This window comes from Trametes versicolor, assembly GCF_000271585.1.
Source record: "Trametes versicolor FP-101664 SS1 unplaced genomic scaffold TRAVEscaffold_6, whole genome shotgun sequence".
NCBI lineage: Eukaryota > Fungi > Basidiomycota > Agaricomycetes > Polyporales > Polyporaceae > Trametes > Trametes versicolor.
Genome location: NW_007360326.1, coordinates 465,633 through 483,470, shown reverse-complemented (window position 1 = coordinate 483,470; position 17,838 = coordinate 465,633). Strand labels below are relative to the sequence as shown.

The following is a 17,838-nucleotide window of genomic DNA, read 5'->3' as shown; positions in this document are numbered from 1 at the left end:
GGACATTGAGAGGATTCAAGAGACGGGTTCGGCCCGGGTGCGGATAGCGAATACGAGAGATTGTAGCTGAGCCAGGGGAGCTAGTGACGATGTGGGATACATTCACTGCTAGTCGTACATAGCAGCGACTTTGCAAGAACCTATGTTTGACATACGACTCATTAGAAGAGCCAGAGTGACGAACGAAGGGATACTAGACGTACCGAAGCGGCCAATACGTATCCCCGACCCAGACGCTGGAGTATTTCAATGGCCGCGAATGGAATAGACGGCGAGTCTCCGGGGGAGGGACAGGGACCCGGTCGGCAAATGGACGCAGCATCAAGATCTCGTTTATATGAGCTCTATGTCCTCCAAGGACCCGTAAGCTTGTAGTGCATCCCACGAGGACTCCGCCGAGAACGTCCCCAGCCGTCGGTATACCATCCCCCTCTCCCTATGCGAGTCGGAGTACAGGTTAATTTGCCCGACGATAAGGCCGTAAACCTGCGAATGTGGACTTTCCCGCTGCAAAAGTGGGACGATCCACTTGGACTCCCCCTCCGAGGTCTGCGCATCAAGGATGTACCAGCCAGGAACCTTTGTGTCAGGCTCTCGCATGGCGTCATCCTCGTCAGCAGAGCCGCCGTGAACGCTGGGGCACCGTTCGCGCCGAGGATGCGGCAGTAGGATGTGATTATTAGCCAAAATACCGTGGCGACTGCTAGGGAGATGCAACCTGCAAGATATCAACGTTGCGCGCAGAACAAGGCACCCAGCTGTCACTTCTCCAAATGGCAAATCCTGGTCTTTGAGAGTGACTTCGCAACGAATCACCTCTGCCACCGCGGTCTTGTCCGCGTAGGCAGTAGCGTGCCACTGCATCCCAATGTGTCGGTGACTTCCGTCGGCAGTGGAGGCCCAAGACCAAGATGGTGCACGGTATTCCGCTGGGCGGCGCCAGCTCACTACGCGACTCTGCAGTCGGGCCGCGACGTACCAAAGCAAGTCGTGGAGGAGAGTGTCGCGCCATAGGCCCGCAAGATAGTCCACGCGTAGGACGCGGTGGCATGCCTCCGCGAGCGCGCCACATGCAACGAGCTTGTCCGACGGTTGGCTAATGGCGCGCTTGGTGTACATGGCCACGATCTGGCTCCATCCGCCATGTACTTCCGACCATTCGCTAGAGCCGTACTCTGCGTGGGGTGGGGTTGGATGGAGGAGGATATCGGGCAGCTGCACATCGGCGATCGTGTTGTAAAAGGAGTCGCCGATATTCCGCGTATCGTTTTGGCACCGGAATTGGAGTGTTCGACCCGAGAAGATGAGTGTACGTGGGGAGAGGTAGAACTCTTGCAAACACCAACCCCGCTCGTGGATGGGATCCGAGTCGTACGAGCATTCTGAGGGCTGCTGTATGAGATGAGAGAAAGACGCGTGCACTTTGCCCACTTGCCGCACCACGGGAGGCAGTGAGGCCCTAGGTGAGGGACTCGGTAGGGTGGTATCGATGTCCGCAAACGAGGAGCTCCAAGGGTATAGGGAACAGAGCGAGGAGAGAGAGGGGCTAGGGCGCGGGGGACAGAGGAATGGAAGTGTGATTTGTACGACGTCCTCCGCCAAGCGATCCTGGAGGAAGCCATCGCTGACCTTCCCAGCGCTGGCAGCTATGATAGTCAAGTGCGCATAGCGGTAAACAAGATGCATCCACCTTATTTCGTGCACTCTGTCCTTGTCCTCGTCCTGGATTATGCACAGGCTATCGACCCAAAGGTACTGGAATCCAAGCGCGTGTGTGACACGGATCGCATCGCGGAGGGTTTGGGGGAGATGAGAGGCGTCCATTCCATCCATATAGACGGATACGTTGGATGAAGTGGTTTGATGAGGTTGGGGCTCACCCCATACGTAGCTGAGCGCGAGGTATCTGCCGTAGCCACCCTCAGTCGAGACCAGGCGCATGCGATTGGGGTCCGTGCAGTCAATCAGGCGGGTCGGGAGGCGAACGTCGGAGGATGGCGAAACATGAATGCACCGCTCGTGTCCATGCAAACAATCCCCGATGTAGGATTTTGCGAGAGAGAGCGCGTGAGCAGACCCGACATCTAGGATAGGGGGCCGCGCGATGATAAATGGTGCTGCCAGATCGTCTAATCAACCATGTCAATATCATGTGTAACCGTGTGCGATACTGCGACAGCCTACCTGCCGAGGTATGCAAAAGCATTGTGCAGAGTGATGCACTGCAGTTGATGACTATCTGCAATGCTTGTACGTTGGCGGGTGTACCGTGTACGTCTTCAGTCAAGCCGACTGAGATCTTCCAGACTGGACCGTCCGACCGCCACGCGACTCGTCGCTGGACATTTTCCGTGAGCAGTGCAAGCAGAAGTTTACACCAAGCGCAGCCGGCAGCGGCGCTGTCTTTGATCGCTGGCTCGGAGGCAGAGTACGAATACCCTCCATCGTAACTCAGACCTTCTCCACTCCACTTCGAGCTGATCGGAGCGTGGAAGAGGCCAAGATGCGCAGAAAAGGGCCCCACTCGGCAAGCTTCGCAAATCGAAGACGGTTCGAGTAACCTAGCATTCCTCCGGTTATCTTGTGCAGGCGGGACTGGAGGGACGTTTGAGGCCATGTTCCGGAGCAAGTGGATGGGGACAGTCGGCGTCGGCGTGTGGGGATGGGACGTGCGATGATGGAATGCAGACTGCTGCCAGCAGTGGACTTCGAACTGCAAGTTATAGTTCGTCGCCGCAGAGGGCCCGTGCACACATATCCGCGCAATCTATCTGTCAACGGTAACCTGGAAACCACCAAAGTATGAGTATGCACCGTACTATGAGATGGGCTCGACGAGATGTGCGCTCCTGTAGTCGGCGGTGCCGCATGGTTGTGGCGTAGACGCACCGTCGTCTTACGTCGTCTTCCACTTGGGATGTATCGGCAGCAGCGCTCCGAGTGTCTTCGCTGCCGCTCGCTGTCATGTTGAGGCAGCGATATGTTGCCATCGGTGATGCTGTGATGAACTTACTTGAGAACGCGCTCAAGGCGAGGCACGAGGGAAGCTTTAGTACTTAGTACACAAGGAACGCATACGAGCTCTCTCACCTGTAATACATATGTTGCTCGTGGAGTGCTGATAGATTAAATTGAGCGGACCGTTCACCAGAGCGTCAGATTGGGGGGAGAAATTTTGAGGAGGTCAGTGGTCACTCGAGTGCGCCAGAGACGATCGCGCTAGTTGTGGTTGCTCGTAACTCAAGCACCTGGCGCTTAGCGCTTAATGCCCGGCACTTGCCGAAGTAATTGGCATCCGAGTCCGTCCGCCTTCGACGCTACATACGGGATGAACACAATGCCACCTTTATCTACTTCTATCATCTGGGCTTGCGTGTCAACCACAACGGCCTTGGTGTTCTCGACTTTTCGTGTAGGCTGGAATTGGCATAGCAGTCACCTCTAGACTCACTAGCGCTCGCTACTGAACTAGGTCGACGACACACTCATCTGTCTCTGGAGCGATTATCTGCCACTGAGAAAGACACTTTGGCGTGTGTCGTAAGGGAGGAGGTAAGTAGAACATTTGACCTCATCCCCCAAATTAAGCCCCGCGACGTTCAGAGTACATTTGCTCAGACCGTTTTGAATACAGGTCCATGCTCCCGCCCATGGCCAGTTTCAATCCTGACTGCAATGCGGATACGCTCCACCAAACAACACTTCTAGACTGGATGCACTGGCATAGCTGTGGGCTACACTGGTATGAACTTCAAGTACAGAGAGATACATACGCGAGCGAATGCGCGAACTCCCATCATATGTACATATATATTACAGCGTTGATTAAACATAGCCCCCTATCGAGGCTCCACGCCTCCTAAGAGCATAACATACAATACAGGGCTCTAATATAGATACGGTCAAGGATACGTGTAAGCGGCCAACGTGAGGCGACGAAGAGGGAGATGATTGATGAAGAGGGAGGCGGTAAGAAAGCAGTCTTGGGACGAATCTTCCTACCAAGCCACAGGCCACTTCGCTCGGACGTCAGCTCGCACTCTCCAGTCGGCATTGTAAGCGCAGACTCACCTGGCTTGTCATGTTCTGTGCGAAGGAGGTGGCAGTCGTCACGATCCCTTGCACAAAAGCCTGCGCCTTGTGCGTAGCTTGATAGACCATATCGAGGCTGCTGACAACCTCCGCGCTGAGCTCTGCAATGCGCACGTTCGCGAGCGTGGACACGCTCCCGCTCTGCTCAACTGCCTGCACCAGCCGGCGGTTGAGCATGGCGCAGTTCTGGCGCATGTATGCGGCTTTCGCCCGCGCTTCTTGGGTGAGCAGCGACTGCTCAAGGCACTCGGCCTTGCTCTGCTCGAGCCGCCGCTCGTAGTCGGCGACCTGAAGGTTGTGCTGTGGCGATCGTGAGTGAGGGGAAAGCGATCGGCGCAAGGTACAATGCGTCGGGGAGATGAAGTCGCACGCACCTGTGCAATATCGTCCAGCAATTTAGCCTCCAAAATTGCCTTCGCTGCATCCGAGGCGGCCGCTCTTTGCTCAGCGGCTTCCGCCCGCTCTTCAGCACCCGCAGCCCGCTCTTCAGCACCCAAAGCTCGCTCCTCAGCACTCACAGCCCGCTGTGTGGCGACTGCAACTTTTTGCTTTAGGTCTTCCTCCCTAACGCTGTGATCATGCTCCTAGTACCCGAACCGAGGTGTCAGTCTCACGCCCACGCTACATGGCGGCGACCAACCTTCCGAGCCGTCTGGTCCGCCAATCTACTCAGCCTCCGCTGGATGTCGTCGAACGACTCCTCGCCAGTGTCAGCAGCCCCAGCTGATAGAATAGTGGCGCCCTGCTACGCAGATTGTAAGTCCCGCAACCACGCAAACATACAGCCTTCAGCAGACGACGTACGAGCTGTATGCGGGACTCGGACGCCTCGCTGGAGGCCCCATGCGCCACGGACTGCCCAGACGCGTCCATAGGGCGTCCCTCGGCTTGCTCGTCAAAGTCGCGATACGAGAGCGAAGCGGAAGTACGCGCGAGCCGGCGCCGAGTCGGCTCGCGATCGTCCGTCGCAGGAGGCGTCAGCAGCTGGGCCGTGGATTTGCGCCTCGGCGTAAACGGCTCGTTAACAGCGAAGTTGGGCATGCTGTACAGGGTGCGCGTCAGTCGATTCGGGAAAAGGGGGGCAAAAGCGATGGAAATGAGTGTACGTACGTCGGTACCCGTTGTAAGCTATGTCCGCTGTGCTGCGTCGCGGCCGACGAGTGCGCACCCTCATCCGTGTCCACCTCCATGGGCTGGTGCTCGTTCCCGGTGCCGTTGGACGGCGTCATTTGCAGCGTTGCGCGTAGGCTGCGTAGCGTCTCTAAGGCCTTGTCACGCTCCTGCCAAGCCGCGTCGCGTTCTTCTACGGTGGTGCTGAAGCTTTCTATGATATTGTTAAGCCTCGCAACGGTCGCTTCCGACATGTCGAGCTTCTCTTGCAGCTCCGCGTTTTCATCGTACAGCTGCGACGAGGGCGCGATTAGAGACGCGCGACAGTATACGCCCGAACACGAGCACACCTCTTTCTTTGTGGTGTTCTTTGCGCGAAACACCTTCAGGTCGATGAGCGCCTTGTTCTTCAGCAGGCTGTGCTCGGTGAACGTGGGGTCCTTCGACAGCTGCTCGACCCTACCGCACACAGCGACCGTTCTCAATAGGGCAGCCAACGTAGCAAAGGAGAGCGGCGTACACTTCTGCGAAACGAGCACTGAGTGCTAGCTCTCCATCCGGCCCGCGGATGAGGAGACGTTGTCTTTTCTGGGTGGCGCGTTGTATGAGCACGGACCGACAGTGAAGAGGGCGCGTGAAGATACTCAACGAGTTGCTGAAAGTGGCTCATGATGCATCCACGGGAGCACCTAGTGATCTTGGCCCCGGTGTCGGCCATCCGTTCGAACACTGCGCGGGCGTCGTTGTCAGCTTTATGCCCTAGAGGCGACTGCAGACCGGGTGCAAAATGACAACACACCATCATCGATGAGTTTAGACATCTTGAAGGATTCGATCCCGTGCCTACAGATTTGGTACACGACACCTGTGGGGGATGGGGCGGTGGTAGTCCTTGTTAGCTGTTCGCGCTGCATAGATGTCAATTCGACTCACGATCGCTATATCTTAATTTGGCCATCCTGAGGCTTGGTAGAGGTTGGCTGCTTTAAATGACAGAACGGAGGTCGAGGAGGTGAAGGGCGCAGAGGGGGTGCGAGGAAGAAGGTGCAGCAGGAGCGCGACCGGCGAAGCAGCGTAGAAGAACGTGAAGGGACAAAGAAACATCCATGAGGCAAAGGCCTAGCAGCCCCGGGTTGACACACGCTGTGAATCGAGATTGCGAAGAGGAGATTGACAGGCACATGTCCTCGAGATGGAGTGAGGGCGTTGGCGAGGTTACGGCAGAACACAAAGGGACATCGCCTACAGCTTAGGACAGGCCCTCGCTGGGGAACTTGACTGCACGAACTCTATTACCGCGGCCCTCCGCCTGAGATGCACAACGAGATCACGGTACCTCTTCGTCTTATTGAGTCATACACGAGCACTCCGCGTGTTCTTGAGTTCGGGCCGCGTAGTGCGAATCTTGTGCACCGGAACCAAGGGAAGGAGCGCGATGATGCCTGGCTACGAGGGCGGCGGGGACGAGGACCTACGCGCTTTGCGGCGCAACATGAGCCATACGCATATACTGGATATAAAGCGGAAGGAGGTTGGTTGTGGACCCAAATACACAGACGATGTAGGACCAAGGCTGCTTGCTATAGCAGCCACCTGGTGAACGAGCTCCAGTGTCAGCTTGGCACAGTCCATACAAGGCGCACGACACTCGCAGCTGAGAGGGCTTGCTAGTCGGCTTCGAGCGAAGAGGAAACAATGAGGTGCTCACCGTGTATGCGATACTACTCGCAAGGTTCGCCGCTTCTCCATCCATCTGCGCAACCTATCTCTGTGAGCCCTTAGGAGAACCGCGGCAGCGTTGTGGGCTTCCGCTAGCAGAGGGACTACTGCATTCAGCACTTCGTTCTTCTGACGAGCTTCAAAAAGCTCTGCATGTCGCGCAAGCGACTCCACCGCGGCCGCCTAAAGCTCCCCTTCCGACGCTGCAAGCCTCCGTAGAACCCGATCGACTCACGGAGTACGCAACTGGTGGGTGTTGCAAGAGGATCTCCGAAGTGAACAGAACGAACGTTGTGTATAGTGTATATTTTCCCGTATATTAAGCCAATGGTATCTGCGCGATTAGAGTGAGCACAACGCCGCGATGCCAAAGATCAAGACACTTACAAGTTACAAACAAACGCTCTAAATCTCTAACAAACCCAAACTAACCGCGGCTCAGATGATAAAGTGGTCCGCCCAATGCCTGAGAACGCCCTCGCCGATCTTGTGCGACGGGAAGCGCTTCACGTCCCGCGCGATGATGGTCCCATGCGCGTTTCTCACCGGGTCGATGAACGCAAGCTCCTTCTTCAAGCCCGGTAGCGTGTTGAGCCAAGTCACAAGCTTGCGCTGTGTCTCGTTCAGCACGAGGCCCGGCTCGCGCGGCGCCTGGGCCTCGCTCTTCGGGCTATCAGTGGCGGCCACGGCAAGGGTTGGTGCGGAGGAAGACGGGGTAGACGCGTGCGTGTCCGCGCCCGCGCCTGCGCCTGCGTCGGTGCCGTCGAACATGTCAACGACGGCCTCCTCGACCTCGCGCTCGAGGCGCCCGATAATGTGCACGAGGCGCTCCGTGCTGGACTCGTCCTTCTCGAGCTTCTTGATGCGCGTCCGGGATGCGCGGGAAGCGAGCGAGAGGCGGGTGATGATCAGGGTCAGGACTAGCGGAATGAGGACGGGGGTAAGGACATAGATGAGCTAGAGTCCTCGGAGTGAGTTCGTGGACGGAGGTGGTGCGGGAGCGATATACGTACGACGTTGTAAGGGAAGCCGAACTGTAACGCGGGTGGAAGGAGGGGACGGCTGGGCTTCTTCTGTTTGAACCACTGCGCGGAGAGGAGTCGTGGCTTTGGTGGCTGGACGATCGAAGTCGGGTAGGTATATGACTTCATTATAGGGGAGTATTCTTCGTCAAACTCTCTGTAAATCAAAGTGAGCGCATGGGCGGGAATCTATTACGCCTTGACACGTACACTTGGATGCCGTTCTTTTCGTGGTTGATGAAATGGTCATCTTGCTCTATCGCCGCAGTGGGATACGGCACAGTGACGTCATTCACCGCGTTGGCATATATACGGACATGTTGGAAAAGAGTGAGGGCCTGGTAAAACAGGCGGTCTACAAGGGGGTCAGCGTGTGAAACAAGTATAGTACACTGGAGAGACGCACTTGGATCTGCCATGACCTCGAGGAGCGGTCGGCCATTTTTCGACCACTTGTCGACCTGAAGAGCCCGTATGTTAGAATTGCTCATAGAACTTGTATCGGGGGAGATGTGCATACTACGTAGAACTGCTCCCCCGTTCGCGAGAGGAGTTTGGGTCCAAAGAAGGCGAATAGTGAAGAGATCGTAGTCGGGTATTTAGGGAGACCGATATGAGGCGTTGCAATTGTGTTGAAGTTGACGGGTGTTACTGAGGTAAAGAAGCCTCGTTGGTGCAAGATACTGGCGAACAAGAGAATGGTTGAGCATAGTAGAAGCAGTCAGCGGACAAAGTAACGTACCCGACCACATAACGCGAGATGAGACCGCCTAGACTGTATCCAGTCACGGAGAAGCGGGTCACCTTCTTGCCATTCTTCTCCAACTTCTTGACCTCCTCTGTGATCTGGAGACGGATTGGTATCGCCAAGACCTATAACTGAGCACAAGTGGCGTGCGGCAAGGCTCACCTCTTCAGCTACCCGCTCGCCTCCCCAGTCGATTCCATCGTACGTCGAGTCGTCTTTGTTGGTCTCCGCAACGAGTACGTGCAACTGCTCGCCGCCGGGGCCCTTCTCAGACTCGGCCTGGCCGCGGCGCTCCTCCATGACCCGGCGCATTTCAGAGAGGTGGACTGGGTTGCCCCACATGCCGTGAATTAGCACCAGCAGGTGAACGCATGTTGAGCCAGAATCGAGGTCGGCCGACATTAGGGAGAGATTTACGGAGGGTGAAGAACGAGCAGGACAATATGTGAGACCGGGCGGGCGAGGGAGAGCATGGTATATAAGTGGAGGACTGGTGAGAACGCTGCGGGCCAGATCTCGGCGGCGGAGTCTGACGCATCCGGGTGCATGGCGGCATCATCTCCGCGCGCTATCGCTATCCCCGCTCGGCCTCTCTTTCGGACGTTCTCCTGCCTCTGCTCAAATCTGTCGCTCCAGGGCGATGCATCTGTACAACGTCGACGGCAACACCTCCGCTCGGAATACACCACCCCTTGCTTGAAACGATTGATGCAGACTTTGCGACGTCAGAGGAGCAACGCATCGTGCAATGCGGCAGTTGGCGCATTGCCTCGCGCGCGCACCGTTGCGTCCGGATGATGGGTCCATATCGTATCGCAGCAAGGCAGGACCGCCCCGGGTGTCTAGCTACCGGTACATTTTTCCAATTTACGTACGCTGTACTTCCTTGACCAGCCTTCCTCGCAGTACCTGGTCACTCAAACATCACGAAGTCGATCCCCGATCGGCATTGAAGTTTAAGTACCGAAACTTCAGAAGGTGAGCGCTCGGGTGAGTACTTGATATATTCGCCTAGTCCATGCAACCGTCGAGCAGCGTACCCGGATGTTAATCCTATACACCGTATATACAATCTTTGCAGGTACGAGACCTAGACAAAACGCCTAGGCGAGCCTACGTCAGGCTAAACACGCCATTAGGCCTGGAAGCACATTATCGATAGCAGGCTAGCAGCGACAGAACTCTACGCACGCCCAAACGCACGCACCTAAGTACGGTACAAGTGGTACGCCCACAAAAACTGTCGTCTCTGTTCTATCTGGGCTCTCACGATCTCGACTCGAATCAGAGTCGCGACTGCCGTCTGTTCTCTAACACGCACAATATTACAATTAATGACATTCTGTTACGAGGCTTTGTCGGTGTACAAGCGTATACAATGTTCGGATACCCATGCTATTCATTGAAGCTCACGGTGCCTTCGGCACGTACGGGGGCGGTTGCTCGTCCTCGGTGTTCGTATCGGTGCCCATCGTTCGCTCTGACCCACTTGCCGACACCGCCAATGAATCTACATCTCCCGCGTTCACAGCGGCCTTGTGACACCCGCACTCAACGTTCACTTTCACGTTCACGGAGATCGGGGAAGACGACTTAGTCCCGCCTTGAGATGCACCGCCAGGCTGGTCGTCCTGCACATGCCGATGCGCGATGCGCCCCGGGTGCTCTACGCGTCCCTCGAGTAAGGACGCCCGTGATTCAGGTGTACCGCTGAGGTCGGAGGTGGAGATGTTGTATGGGTGGTCTGCGCCCTCACTATGCCAGCGATGCTGGTTGCGTGTGCCAGATCCCTGTAGGACGGGAGGCGCGCCCTTCGTCGCGACGTACGCCCCAGCTGCCGGTACCCAGTTGTAGTTCACTGCGCGTGCAAGACCCTGCGCCGGTGAGGTGAGAGACGGGGGAAATGGATGTGCGACTCGCGAGTCCGGAGTCGAGTCCGTCGTGGACTGCGCGGAGTCTGCATCTGCTTCTTCGTGCTTTATGTTCCCGAGTAGAACATGTGTAGGTCGAGAACGACGCGCCGACCGCGCCCTCCGTCGGCAGAGGAATACGCCCGCTGCGACGGCGAACAGGCCGACCACAACAAGAGAGACGGCGAGGGCGATGTCGCCTGTGGTAGACAGGGAGCTGTGAGCGGTAGACCCGCCGGATGTCTGAGCTGTTGGCAGAGGCGACGACCCTGTTACGGGGGTAGGAGAAGCATCCACACCAACTTCCTGACTGTAGCCATGCCGAAGTGAGCTTTGGGAATGCGGTCTTGATTAATAATGTCATACGCACGTGAACATGAAATAGTCCAGCAACGCGACCGCGGATGAGCCTCCAGAATGCCCAACGACCATCGTGAAGATGTGCGTGCCGGGCGTAAGAGAAGTGTTCGCGTACACGAGGACACCGTATTGGTAGGTCGTATCTCCGTTCGGGGCGAGCGTGAACGAGCCCGCATGCTCGCCGTCTATGAGGAACGACATGTCCGAGTTCCCGTTGGGGTCCGAGAATGCCCGTGTGATAACGCAGAAAGCGTACACAGCGACACCTGTTCTCCTCCCGTCAACAACCGGTATAAAATTGCGGCGGTCGACCAGCACTTACCGTCGAACGTGAGCGTCGCGCTGATTGGGCTGCTCGGCGGGTTGTCCGATATGTAGCTCACGTCGTGCCACGTTCCATCGAGTACCTGGCTCTTGTCGACCTTCGCCTCGCAGGTCGTGCAGTTCTGGCCGGCGCTCCATACGCCAGGCGGCTCGTACACGATGTGAATGTCGCCGGTAGGGCTACCTGCGGTGTCGTCCACGGTAACGTTCTGTAATTTGCTAGATGCGAAAGCCGTAGGGAAGTCCCCTAGATAGATCAAGACCAGGATGGCGAGGACTCCAAAATATAGTAGAGCGGGCATAGTAGGTGGAGTGGAGGTGGAAAGAGTTGGCGAGAGTGGGGGATAAGCGAGGCTTGTGTGGGGCAATGGGAATGCCTACGCAAGCGGCTGCTTGGGCGCGATGGAGACGAGCACGATTGCATATGCACTGGCGTGACGTCTGTCTGCGCCCTGCGAAAGTGGTTGCCCGAGGCCACACATCGGCCGCCACTCTGTCGAAAAGAATGGGCATTAGTATCGTGTGCGTTCAAAAACTGACGCCGCCGCCATAATTGACGATAAACGTACCACATCCGATGCATGCTGCCAATAGAGCGTTTGATGAAGAGTCCAACCTTGAGCTTGCAGAACCAGTGTGTGAGTGATGCACCCATCCACGTAGATTTGATCATCTGCATCCAGCTAAGAGACCCTCCGATGTGCAGCGCAGCACACCTGCCCGGACAGCGCGATTCGGAGCAACCGGACGAGGGTATGAATGCGGTTTCTGGGAGCGTATGCATGGCAGTCACACACCAACCAGACGTCTTGCATTCATGACCCCGGGACACGTGTGCGGTCGTACATCTACTCGACCTACAGGTGACCTTTGGCGTATCCGGTAGCGAGCAATTCCTCCACCACCCTCCATGCTGGCGCCGTCGAGAGCAGGCGCTGTCGCATGTTCTGAAGTGCAGTATGTCTCGACTAAACGTACGGCGAGTCTGAGCATAAGACGAAACAAAGATGAACACATGAGTTACTCACCGCGCCTGGATAGGCTTTGAAGCTCTCTGCAGCCAGCAGGTACGCATCAACCTCGTTCAGCAGCTACACAGACGAAACACCGCATATTGAGCGAGGGAAAACGACATTGGAAGTGGCCGGCGGCGTACCTGCTTTCGGAGCTCGGGTAGGGCGCTCATTTCCTTCCGCTCTTTCTCTAGGTAGCGCAGGACCGTACTAAAGCGAGTAGTCGCCGTCTCCCAGTCTATCCCGTCGTAAATCCGCACAGCAGTCTGGGCAGCATTGAGACGCTTCTGGGCATCGACCAGTTTGTCTTGCACCACTGCAAAGATAGTTTGTGTGTATTCGTCTGAGCGAGGACTACAACACTCACGGCGGATCTCACGCTCCTCGGAGGAGCGGCTGTCACTGCGGTCGCGAGTGGTTGATTTCTTCTGAGTGTCCGTTCCATAGTGAGCACTGCTGTTTCTCGTATGGGCGGGGGTGGGCGGCGGGCGTTCCCGAGATTGCCCTGGCCCAGGCGATGGCATCCAGGCCCGGGCATATGCAAGACCCGCTGCGGCCACATCGTATACAAAGGCGGTCGCATAGCCAGCGCGTGATTGATTGTCTTGCGCATCGGGAGTGCACTATCCAGTCGATTAGCAAGCTATGTTATGTACGCCGACTTGGGACCCGGGTTTTGCGAGTACCTTCGTGTCACTAAGTCTTCAGACGTAGTCAGATACCGTGTTCCCTACGCGATCACAGAGGGTTGAATGTTACGTACTCTTGCAACTGCTTCTGAAGAGCTGATACCTCGGCATTGGCGTGCTCGACCTTTTGTGATACTAATGCGAAGCGCTCCTGGACAGCCTCGGCGTGCTGTTTTCCCACCTGTGAGGCATGAGCAATCATGATCCTGAGCGAATCATGCTGGTCAAGCCGGTATCCGTTCAGCTCCTACGTGTCGAGGACATGTTAGTGCACTGAATTGACATAACGGCTGCTTCCTGACCGTCTTGAGAGCGTCAAGTTCGACAATCAGATCGCCGACCTCTTCGGCTGAGACTTCATCGTGCATGGTGAGGTAGACTATGCAAGACGCATAAGAGGAGGTAAGGCGAGCCGAATAGCCTATACGTACTGTCGATAGCTGACGAAAGCTGCACAGCAGCCTGGTGGGCTTCTTCCTGAATCTTCCCGTTGAGCTTCGGCGAAGTCAGTGAGACGACACGAGATGGGATGAGGTCGCGAGAATCCTATTGCACCTTGTCGACTTTGGACCACTCTGTTTCGTCCTGTCGCTGTGTGAAGCTGTCTGAGCGCATGGCGCTCGCTCTGAGGTCGGTCATAGCGACACGCAGGAGCTTCTCGGTGTTGACGAGCTGGCGGATTTCGTTGCCGCAGTGCGTGACTAGTCTTTGCGGGTCGGACATGGTCGAGAAAAGTGTCGAGGGCGAAACAGTCGGTATGCGCGTAAGGGGAAGCGCACCAGTCGGTCAACAAAACCGAACCTGCATTATAATAACTCACCGATCCGAGAGTCTCTCAGAATAGGCAAGGACGAATGAAGTGCGGCGTTCCTTCGGCTGGGCCGATCTCAGACGATGCGCGGCATGCGTTCAGCATGCTTGGCTTCTCTGCAACGCGGTTTCCTGGCGTGCCTAGCATGATGAGGATCTCCGCAGTGCGGAAATGACAGCCTGGCTCACGGTTGCTCACAGCGGTTTGAGCGATCGGCACTGCGCCGGCGGAATTGCGTCTGGCCACGACGCTGTTCCAAACCTTGGGCGTATCGTCCCCACGATGCGCTCATATGGTCTCTCTTCGAGATGCTTATACTGTTCGAAGTTGACGAAGCGTCAAGTGCGGTGTTGCAAGGTTCGAGGGACAACGTACTACTGAGCCCGGGCGGCGGCAACGTTTCATACTAGTAAGTAACTCTATATGCACCGGAATGAATCGCCCTTGAACGTGTGTACGAGCTGCTTTTCGGATACAATCGGCGAGGTTTGTTTTTATCTTCCTTTTCGTGCCAGTCGATTACAGAGTAGAAGACAAGGACAGCAGGTGGGGAGAGAACAGCTGATGACCGTGACTTCGAGGCGCTGCTCGTGCCGTGAGAGACCCGGGAGCGCCCGTGCGTCGCAGAATTCGAATTACGCGCACGCGCGCTTGTCGTACTTCGTTATTCCCCTCACTCGAACCACACACCAGGTTTGAAATCGACGTCTTTTTAAACTGTGAGGATGGATCCAACGGAGAGCTATCTAAAGACTTCTAGGGGTAGGCCATGGTTTTCCAGGACATTCTTTAAGCTAACTTGAATACACCCTTCAGACTGATCTCCGAAGCGCTACCGACGGTATTTCGCAGTCACTGGTCGTTCATGCATTAGTTGCGGAATTGCTCTTTCTCTCGCTCTTCCTCTTTCTCTCGCTCTTCCTCTTTCTCTCGCTCTTCAAGACGCCGCTCTCTCCTCATTCAAGGGGAGAAATCATGTGAACAACGCCTTCGCTTCTCTCAGACACCCTCAGACTTGAGGCTCGCAGGTTCAGCGCAGTGTCGGACGTGCCCGTGCCGGGCTCCAGCGCGCTCAGGCGTGCGGCAACACTTGACTAAATCTGCCGAACACTTCACAGAATGCACCGAATCCAATAAACCTCATGTAAGGTGTCAAACGCACGGTCCCAAGACATACACAACTCGGAAAACGTGAATTGCTGTGCTTCAAAGTTCAATGAACTCTACCCGGCCGTCCACCATGAGGCTTGAGGTGATGCCATGCTAAAGTAAAGCAAAGCATCCCTGGACAGTGACAGTCCCTGTCGTACTCGGCGCCGTTGCGGTAAGTCGACACTGGGACCTAAAATGTCCTTGAGCTCGAATCGTTGACAAGTATCGCAGTCCGTTACTCAGGCTCCTCCGAAGCGACTGCTCGCTGCTTTTGCGTCCCACTCACCCTCACCATGTCGACCGCCACTGCTACCTCTGTCGAAGTTGACTACTACACGTTGCTGCTGACTGGCAGGCTGCGTAGCGACCTCGACGAGCCACCGAATGAGCAAGAACCTTTCAGCAACGGCTTTCAACAGGAAGAAAACACGTCGCAGACGTACCATGACATACGTCAGCTCCGACAGGCGGTCAACGATATCAACAGTGTCTTCCAGAGAGTCAGAAACGACCTGGAGGGCTTCGACCAGAGTGGGTTCCCCACCCAGGACGGACACCCGATGGTTACCTATCACTGGACCCAGGTTCGCCACGATGTGAGTCCTCACATTTGCTCAGATTTTCGTCTATGTATACGCTCAAATATATTGCAGCTCTTCAGGCAGACCATGCAGCAGAGCTACAACAACGCGGTAGCCGCTTCGGAATTCATGAGCCGTCAGTGTCATTCGCCACCAATCGACTGTTCCTACTTAGCACTGACCGTTTTGAGAACAGGTTACTGCAGGCTTCTGCCAGACTCGGGTAACGATATCAACGTCGACGATGTACCAAACTTGGCGATCGAGCTCGGATCGTTTCTGCAGGTTAGTGGTGAATCTTCGACTGAGCCGTTCTCCGGATGATGATTCCTGCGACTTGGGGTTACACTAGGAACTCAAAGCGAAGGAAGACGTCTCTTACGGGACGCAGAACAGCTTCAAGACGCTCGCGGAGCATGTCCGTTTCTATGCGGCCGTTTTTGCGGACCATCTACAAAGAGCCTGTGGACAAGTCGCGGCTGAGCTCACCAACACTCGGGCCCATCTGGCCGATCTTCAGCACCGTCTCAATGTGTATGTACACCCTGATATATTCTGATGCCCTCACTGACGCTCCCATCCTCCAGGACCCATGCTAAGGTAGCGCGTCGCTAGTAGTCTTCAACAAACTGCATCCTTACTGCAAATGCCGTTCTAGATAGAAGAATGGAAGAGCGACCGCGATGCTGCTACGGCTGCTATGGCATTCACCGGTGTAGCCTTCTTCATCATTCCATTTGTCGGCGCGGCAATGACGGGGGTGCGTGTTCATCGATGCGCACTCAGTTTATTATTGGCCCTGATCCCGTGTCTTTACTACTAGGGGGCCATACATGCCAGGAATCTGGCGTTGGAACGCCTCGACAACTCCAGGAGACAGGCATCTTGTATGCTTTCCTCTTGTCGCATGCGAACTGCACTGACGACATCATTTGTTATTTTCAGCTCTGGAGAGAGAGATCAACGAATGCATGCATCATCTGGACCCGCTGCAGGACAAAGAGCGACTCCTCAATCATTACCAACAATCGCGTAACGCCACCGAGGCCGAGATCGCCGCCCTGGCGGACAAGATTGAGATCATCTCGAACATCTGGCAATGCGTAAGTCGACTCGAACGTTGACCCCGCCTGGCGACGCTCGTACTCATTCGTAGCATTGGCATCTTTTTCTAGCTCAAGGCTGACATGCAGAAGCTGCACGAAGAATTGCGGCTAGCCCTTGGGATCAAGACTATCCCGGTGAGTTTCTCGGCGCTTGGTGATTCGATATGACTATTATTCGATACTGAAGCCTGCGATGCAGCGTCGGTTTGTGGTGAGGCTGCGGAATGCGCGTAAGGTATACTCGAACCTCGCTGTGCTCCTCGAGGAGTACGCGAAGCAGTCGTAGTGGGTTTCGATTGCTGGTGTATTAATCGTACACGACGCCCTCGTCCACCTAGAGACTCCGATCGCCCTCTCGGACTCCATCGTGCATAGTAGCTGCTGTCTAATCCTGTATCGATTCCCCTGTTGTCGCTGTTGTATCACATTTGTAGTACTTATTCACTGTCGAATATCCACTTATATGGACCATGGTAATATACACCAGCGTGTGCTATGATGCCGGAGACGCCTTCGAATCCGCGGCGCCAAGTTATAAAGCGGCGATCACGTCTCTCGGCGGGCGCCTGGCGAACTGCCAGGCTGGAACGCGCAAGAAGTGTATTTCGGCGCTCGTTCTTTCAAGTTCCTTCCTTCTCCACCATCATCACTCTGGGTTACGACTTCTCTTCTGCCTCGCGCGGGCCGCAAGGTTGATCGTGACGGATCCGCACCGGTGGCAGGAGCGGAAGCCTGAAGTAAAGTGCGATGCAGCGGAAGTGTGCCGCAGCATTTGACTCAGGCTACCGAGCACTTCACAGAATACGTCGAAGACTATTGATGCGTAGCACCGATGAGCTCTGTGAAGACTGCCACCGCTCGACAGTGCACGGCCGTGCTTCAAAGTTCGCAGACCTCTGCTAGGCCATCCACCATGAGGCTCGACTGATCGGAAACGAAGCGCTTTCACAGACAGAAGGCAATGATCCTCTCCATGACGAAGTGCCAGTGATCTTATGCTTATGGCCGGGGTCGGGGGGAGTAAGCACAAAGGGCAACAGCAACGGCTATCCATGTGCAGTGTCGGCTGGAGCCGAACGGAACAAAACCGTGTAGGTGAGTTTCAGTTCCCTTATTCCTAGTGGTTGCGTGCGTGCACTGGCAGACTTGCAGACGGGGATGCCCGAATTGCCCGAGTACCAGGGTGTATTTCGATTCCCGA

General features: G+C 55.9%; 6 protein-coding genes across 6 annotated transcripts; 1 reads left to right on the top strand and 5 right to left on the bottom strand.

The window, feature by feature from the left end:
* Positions 1–738: 738 nt before the first annotated feature.
* Positions 739–1,905, bottom strand: TRAVEDRAFT_88216 (HET-domain-containing protein; the record flags this gene model as incomplete). Its single annotated transcript, XM_008040395.1, has 2 exons — positions 739–1,421; positions 1,563–1,905. Coding segments are annotated over 2 exons (1,026 nt in total), but the record flags the coding sequence as incomplete, so codon positions are not given.
* Positions 1,906–3,998: 2,093 nt separating this feature from the next.
* Positions 3,999–6,023, bottom strand: TRAVEDRAFT_47410 (uncharacterized protein; the record flags this gene model as incomplete). Its single annotated transcript, XM_008040120.1, has 10 exons — positions 3,999–4,016; positions 4,072–4,392; positions 4,467–4,676; positions 4,733–4,837; positions 4,897–5,134; positions 5,203–5,495; positions 5,553–5,661; positions 5,723–5,790; positions 5,852–5,931; positions 6,002–6,023. 10 exons carry the CDS (start codon positions 6,021–6,023, stop codon positions 3,999–4,001), a joined length of 1,464 nt encoding a protein of 487 aa, XP_008038311.1.
* A 1,206-nt stretch (positions 6,024–7,229) lies between these two features.
* TRAVEDRAFT_28938 (DUF676-domain-containing protein) lies at positions 7,230–9,123 on the bottom strand. Its single transcript, XM_008039979.1, has 8 exons — positions 8,854–9,123; positions 8,686–8,789; positions 8,464–8,626; positions 8,350–8,404; positions 8,154–8,298; positions 7,935–8,100; positions 7,309–7,878; positions 7,230–7,255 (listed from the first exon to the last, which is right to left on the bottom strand). Exons 1-7 carry the CDS (start codon positions 9,091–9,093, stop codon positions 7,360–7,362), a joined length of 1,392 nt encoding a protein of 463 aa, XP_008038170.1. The 5' UTR covers positions 9,094–9,123; the 3' UTR covers positions 7,230–7,255; positions 7,309–7,359.
* A 1,838-nt stretch (positions 9,124–10,961) lies between these two features.
* Positions 10,962–11,587, bottom strand: TRAVEDRAFT_124842 (uncharacterized protein; the record flags this gene model as incomplete). The annotated part of the gene is made up of 2 exons (XM_008040394.1): positions 10,962–11,227; positions 11,284–11,587. 2 exons carry the CDS (start codon positions 11,585–11,587, stop codon positions 10,962–10,964), a joined length of 570 nt encoding a protein of 189 aa, XP_008038585.1.
* Positions 11,588–12,142: 555 nt separating this feature from the next.
* On the bottom strand, positions 12,143–13,710 carry TRAVEDRAFT_47407 (uncharacterized protein; the record flags this gene model as incomplete). The annotated part of the gene is made up of 9 exons (XM_008040119.1): positions 12,143–12,253; positions 12,314–12,376; positions 12,442–12,614; positions 12,666–12,726; positions 12,985–12,994; positions 13,062–13,234; positions 13,290–13,366; positions 13,419–13,482; positions 13,543–13,710. The coding sequence occupies 9 exons, from the start codon at positions 13,708–13,710 to the stop codon at positions 12,143–12,145; spliced, it is 900 nt and encodes a 299-aa protein (XP_008038310.1).
* Positions 13,711–15,243: 1,533 nt separating this feature from the next.
* Positions 15,244–16,923, top strand: TRAVEDRAFT_47406 (uncharacterized protein; the record flags this gene model as incomplete). Its single annotated transcript, XM_008040118.1, has 10 exons — positions 15,244–15,546; positions 15,604–15,667; positions 15,728–15,816; positions 15,884–16,065; positions 16,119–16,131; positions 16,190–16,291; positions 16,355–16,418; positions 16,477–16,634; positions 16,707–16,772; positions 16,837–16,923. 10 exons carry the CDS (start codon positions 15,244–15,246, stop codon positions 16,921–16,923), a joined length of 1,128 nt encoding a protein of 375 aa, XP_008038309.1.
* Positions 16,924–17,838: the final 915 nt, after the last annotated feature.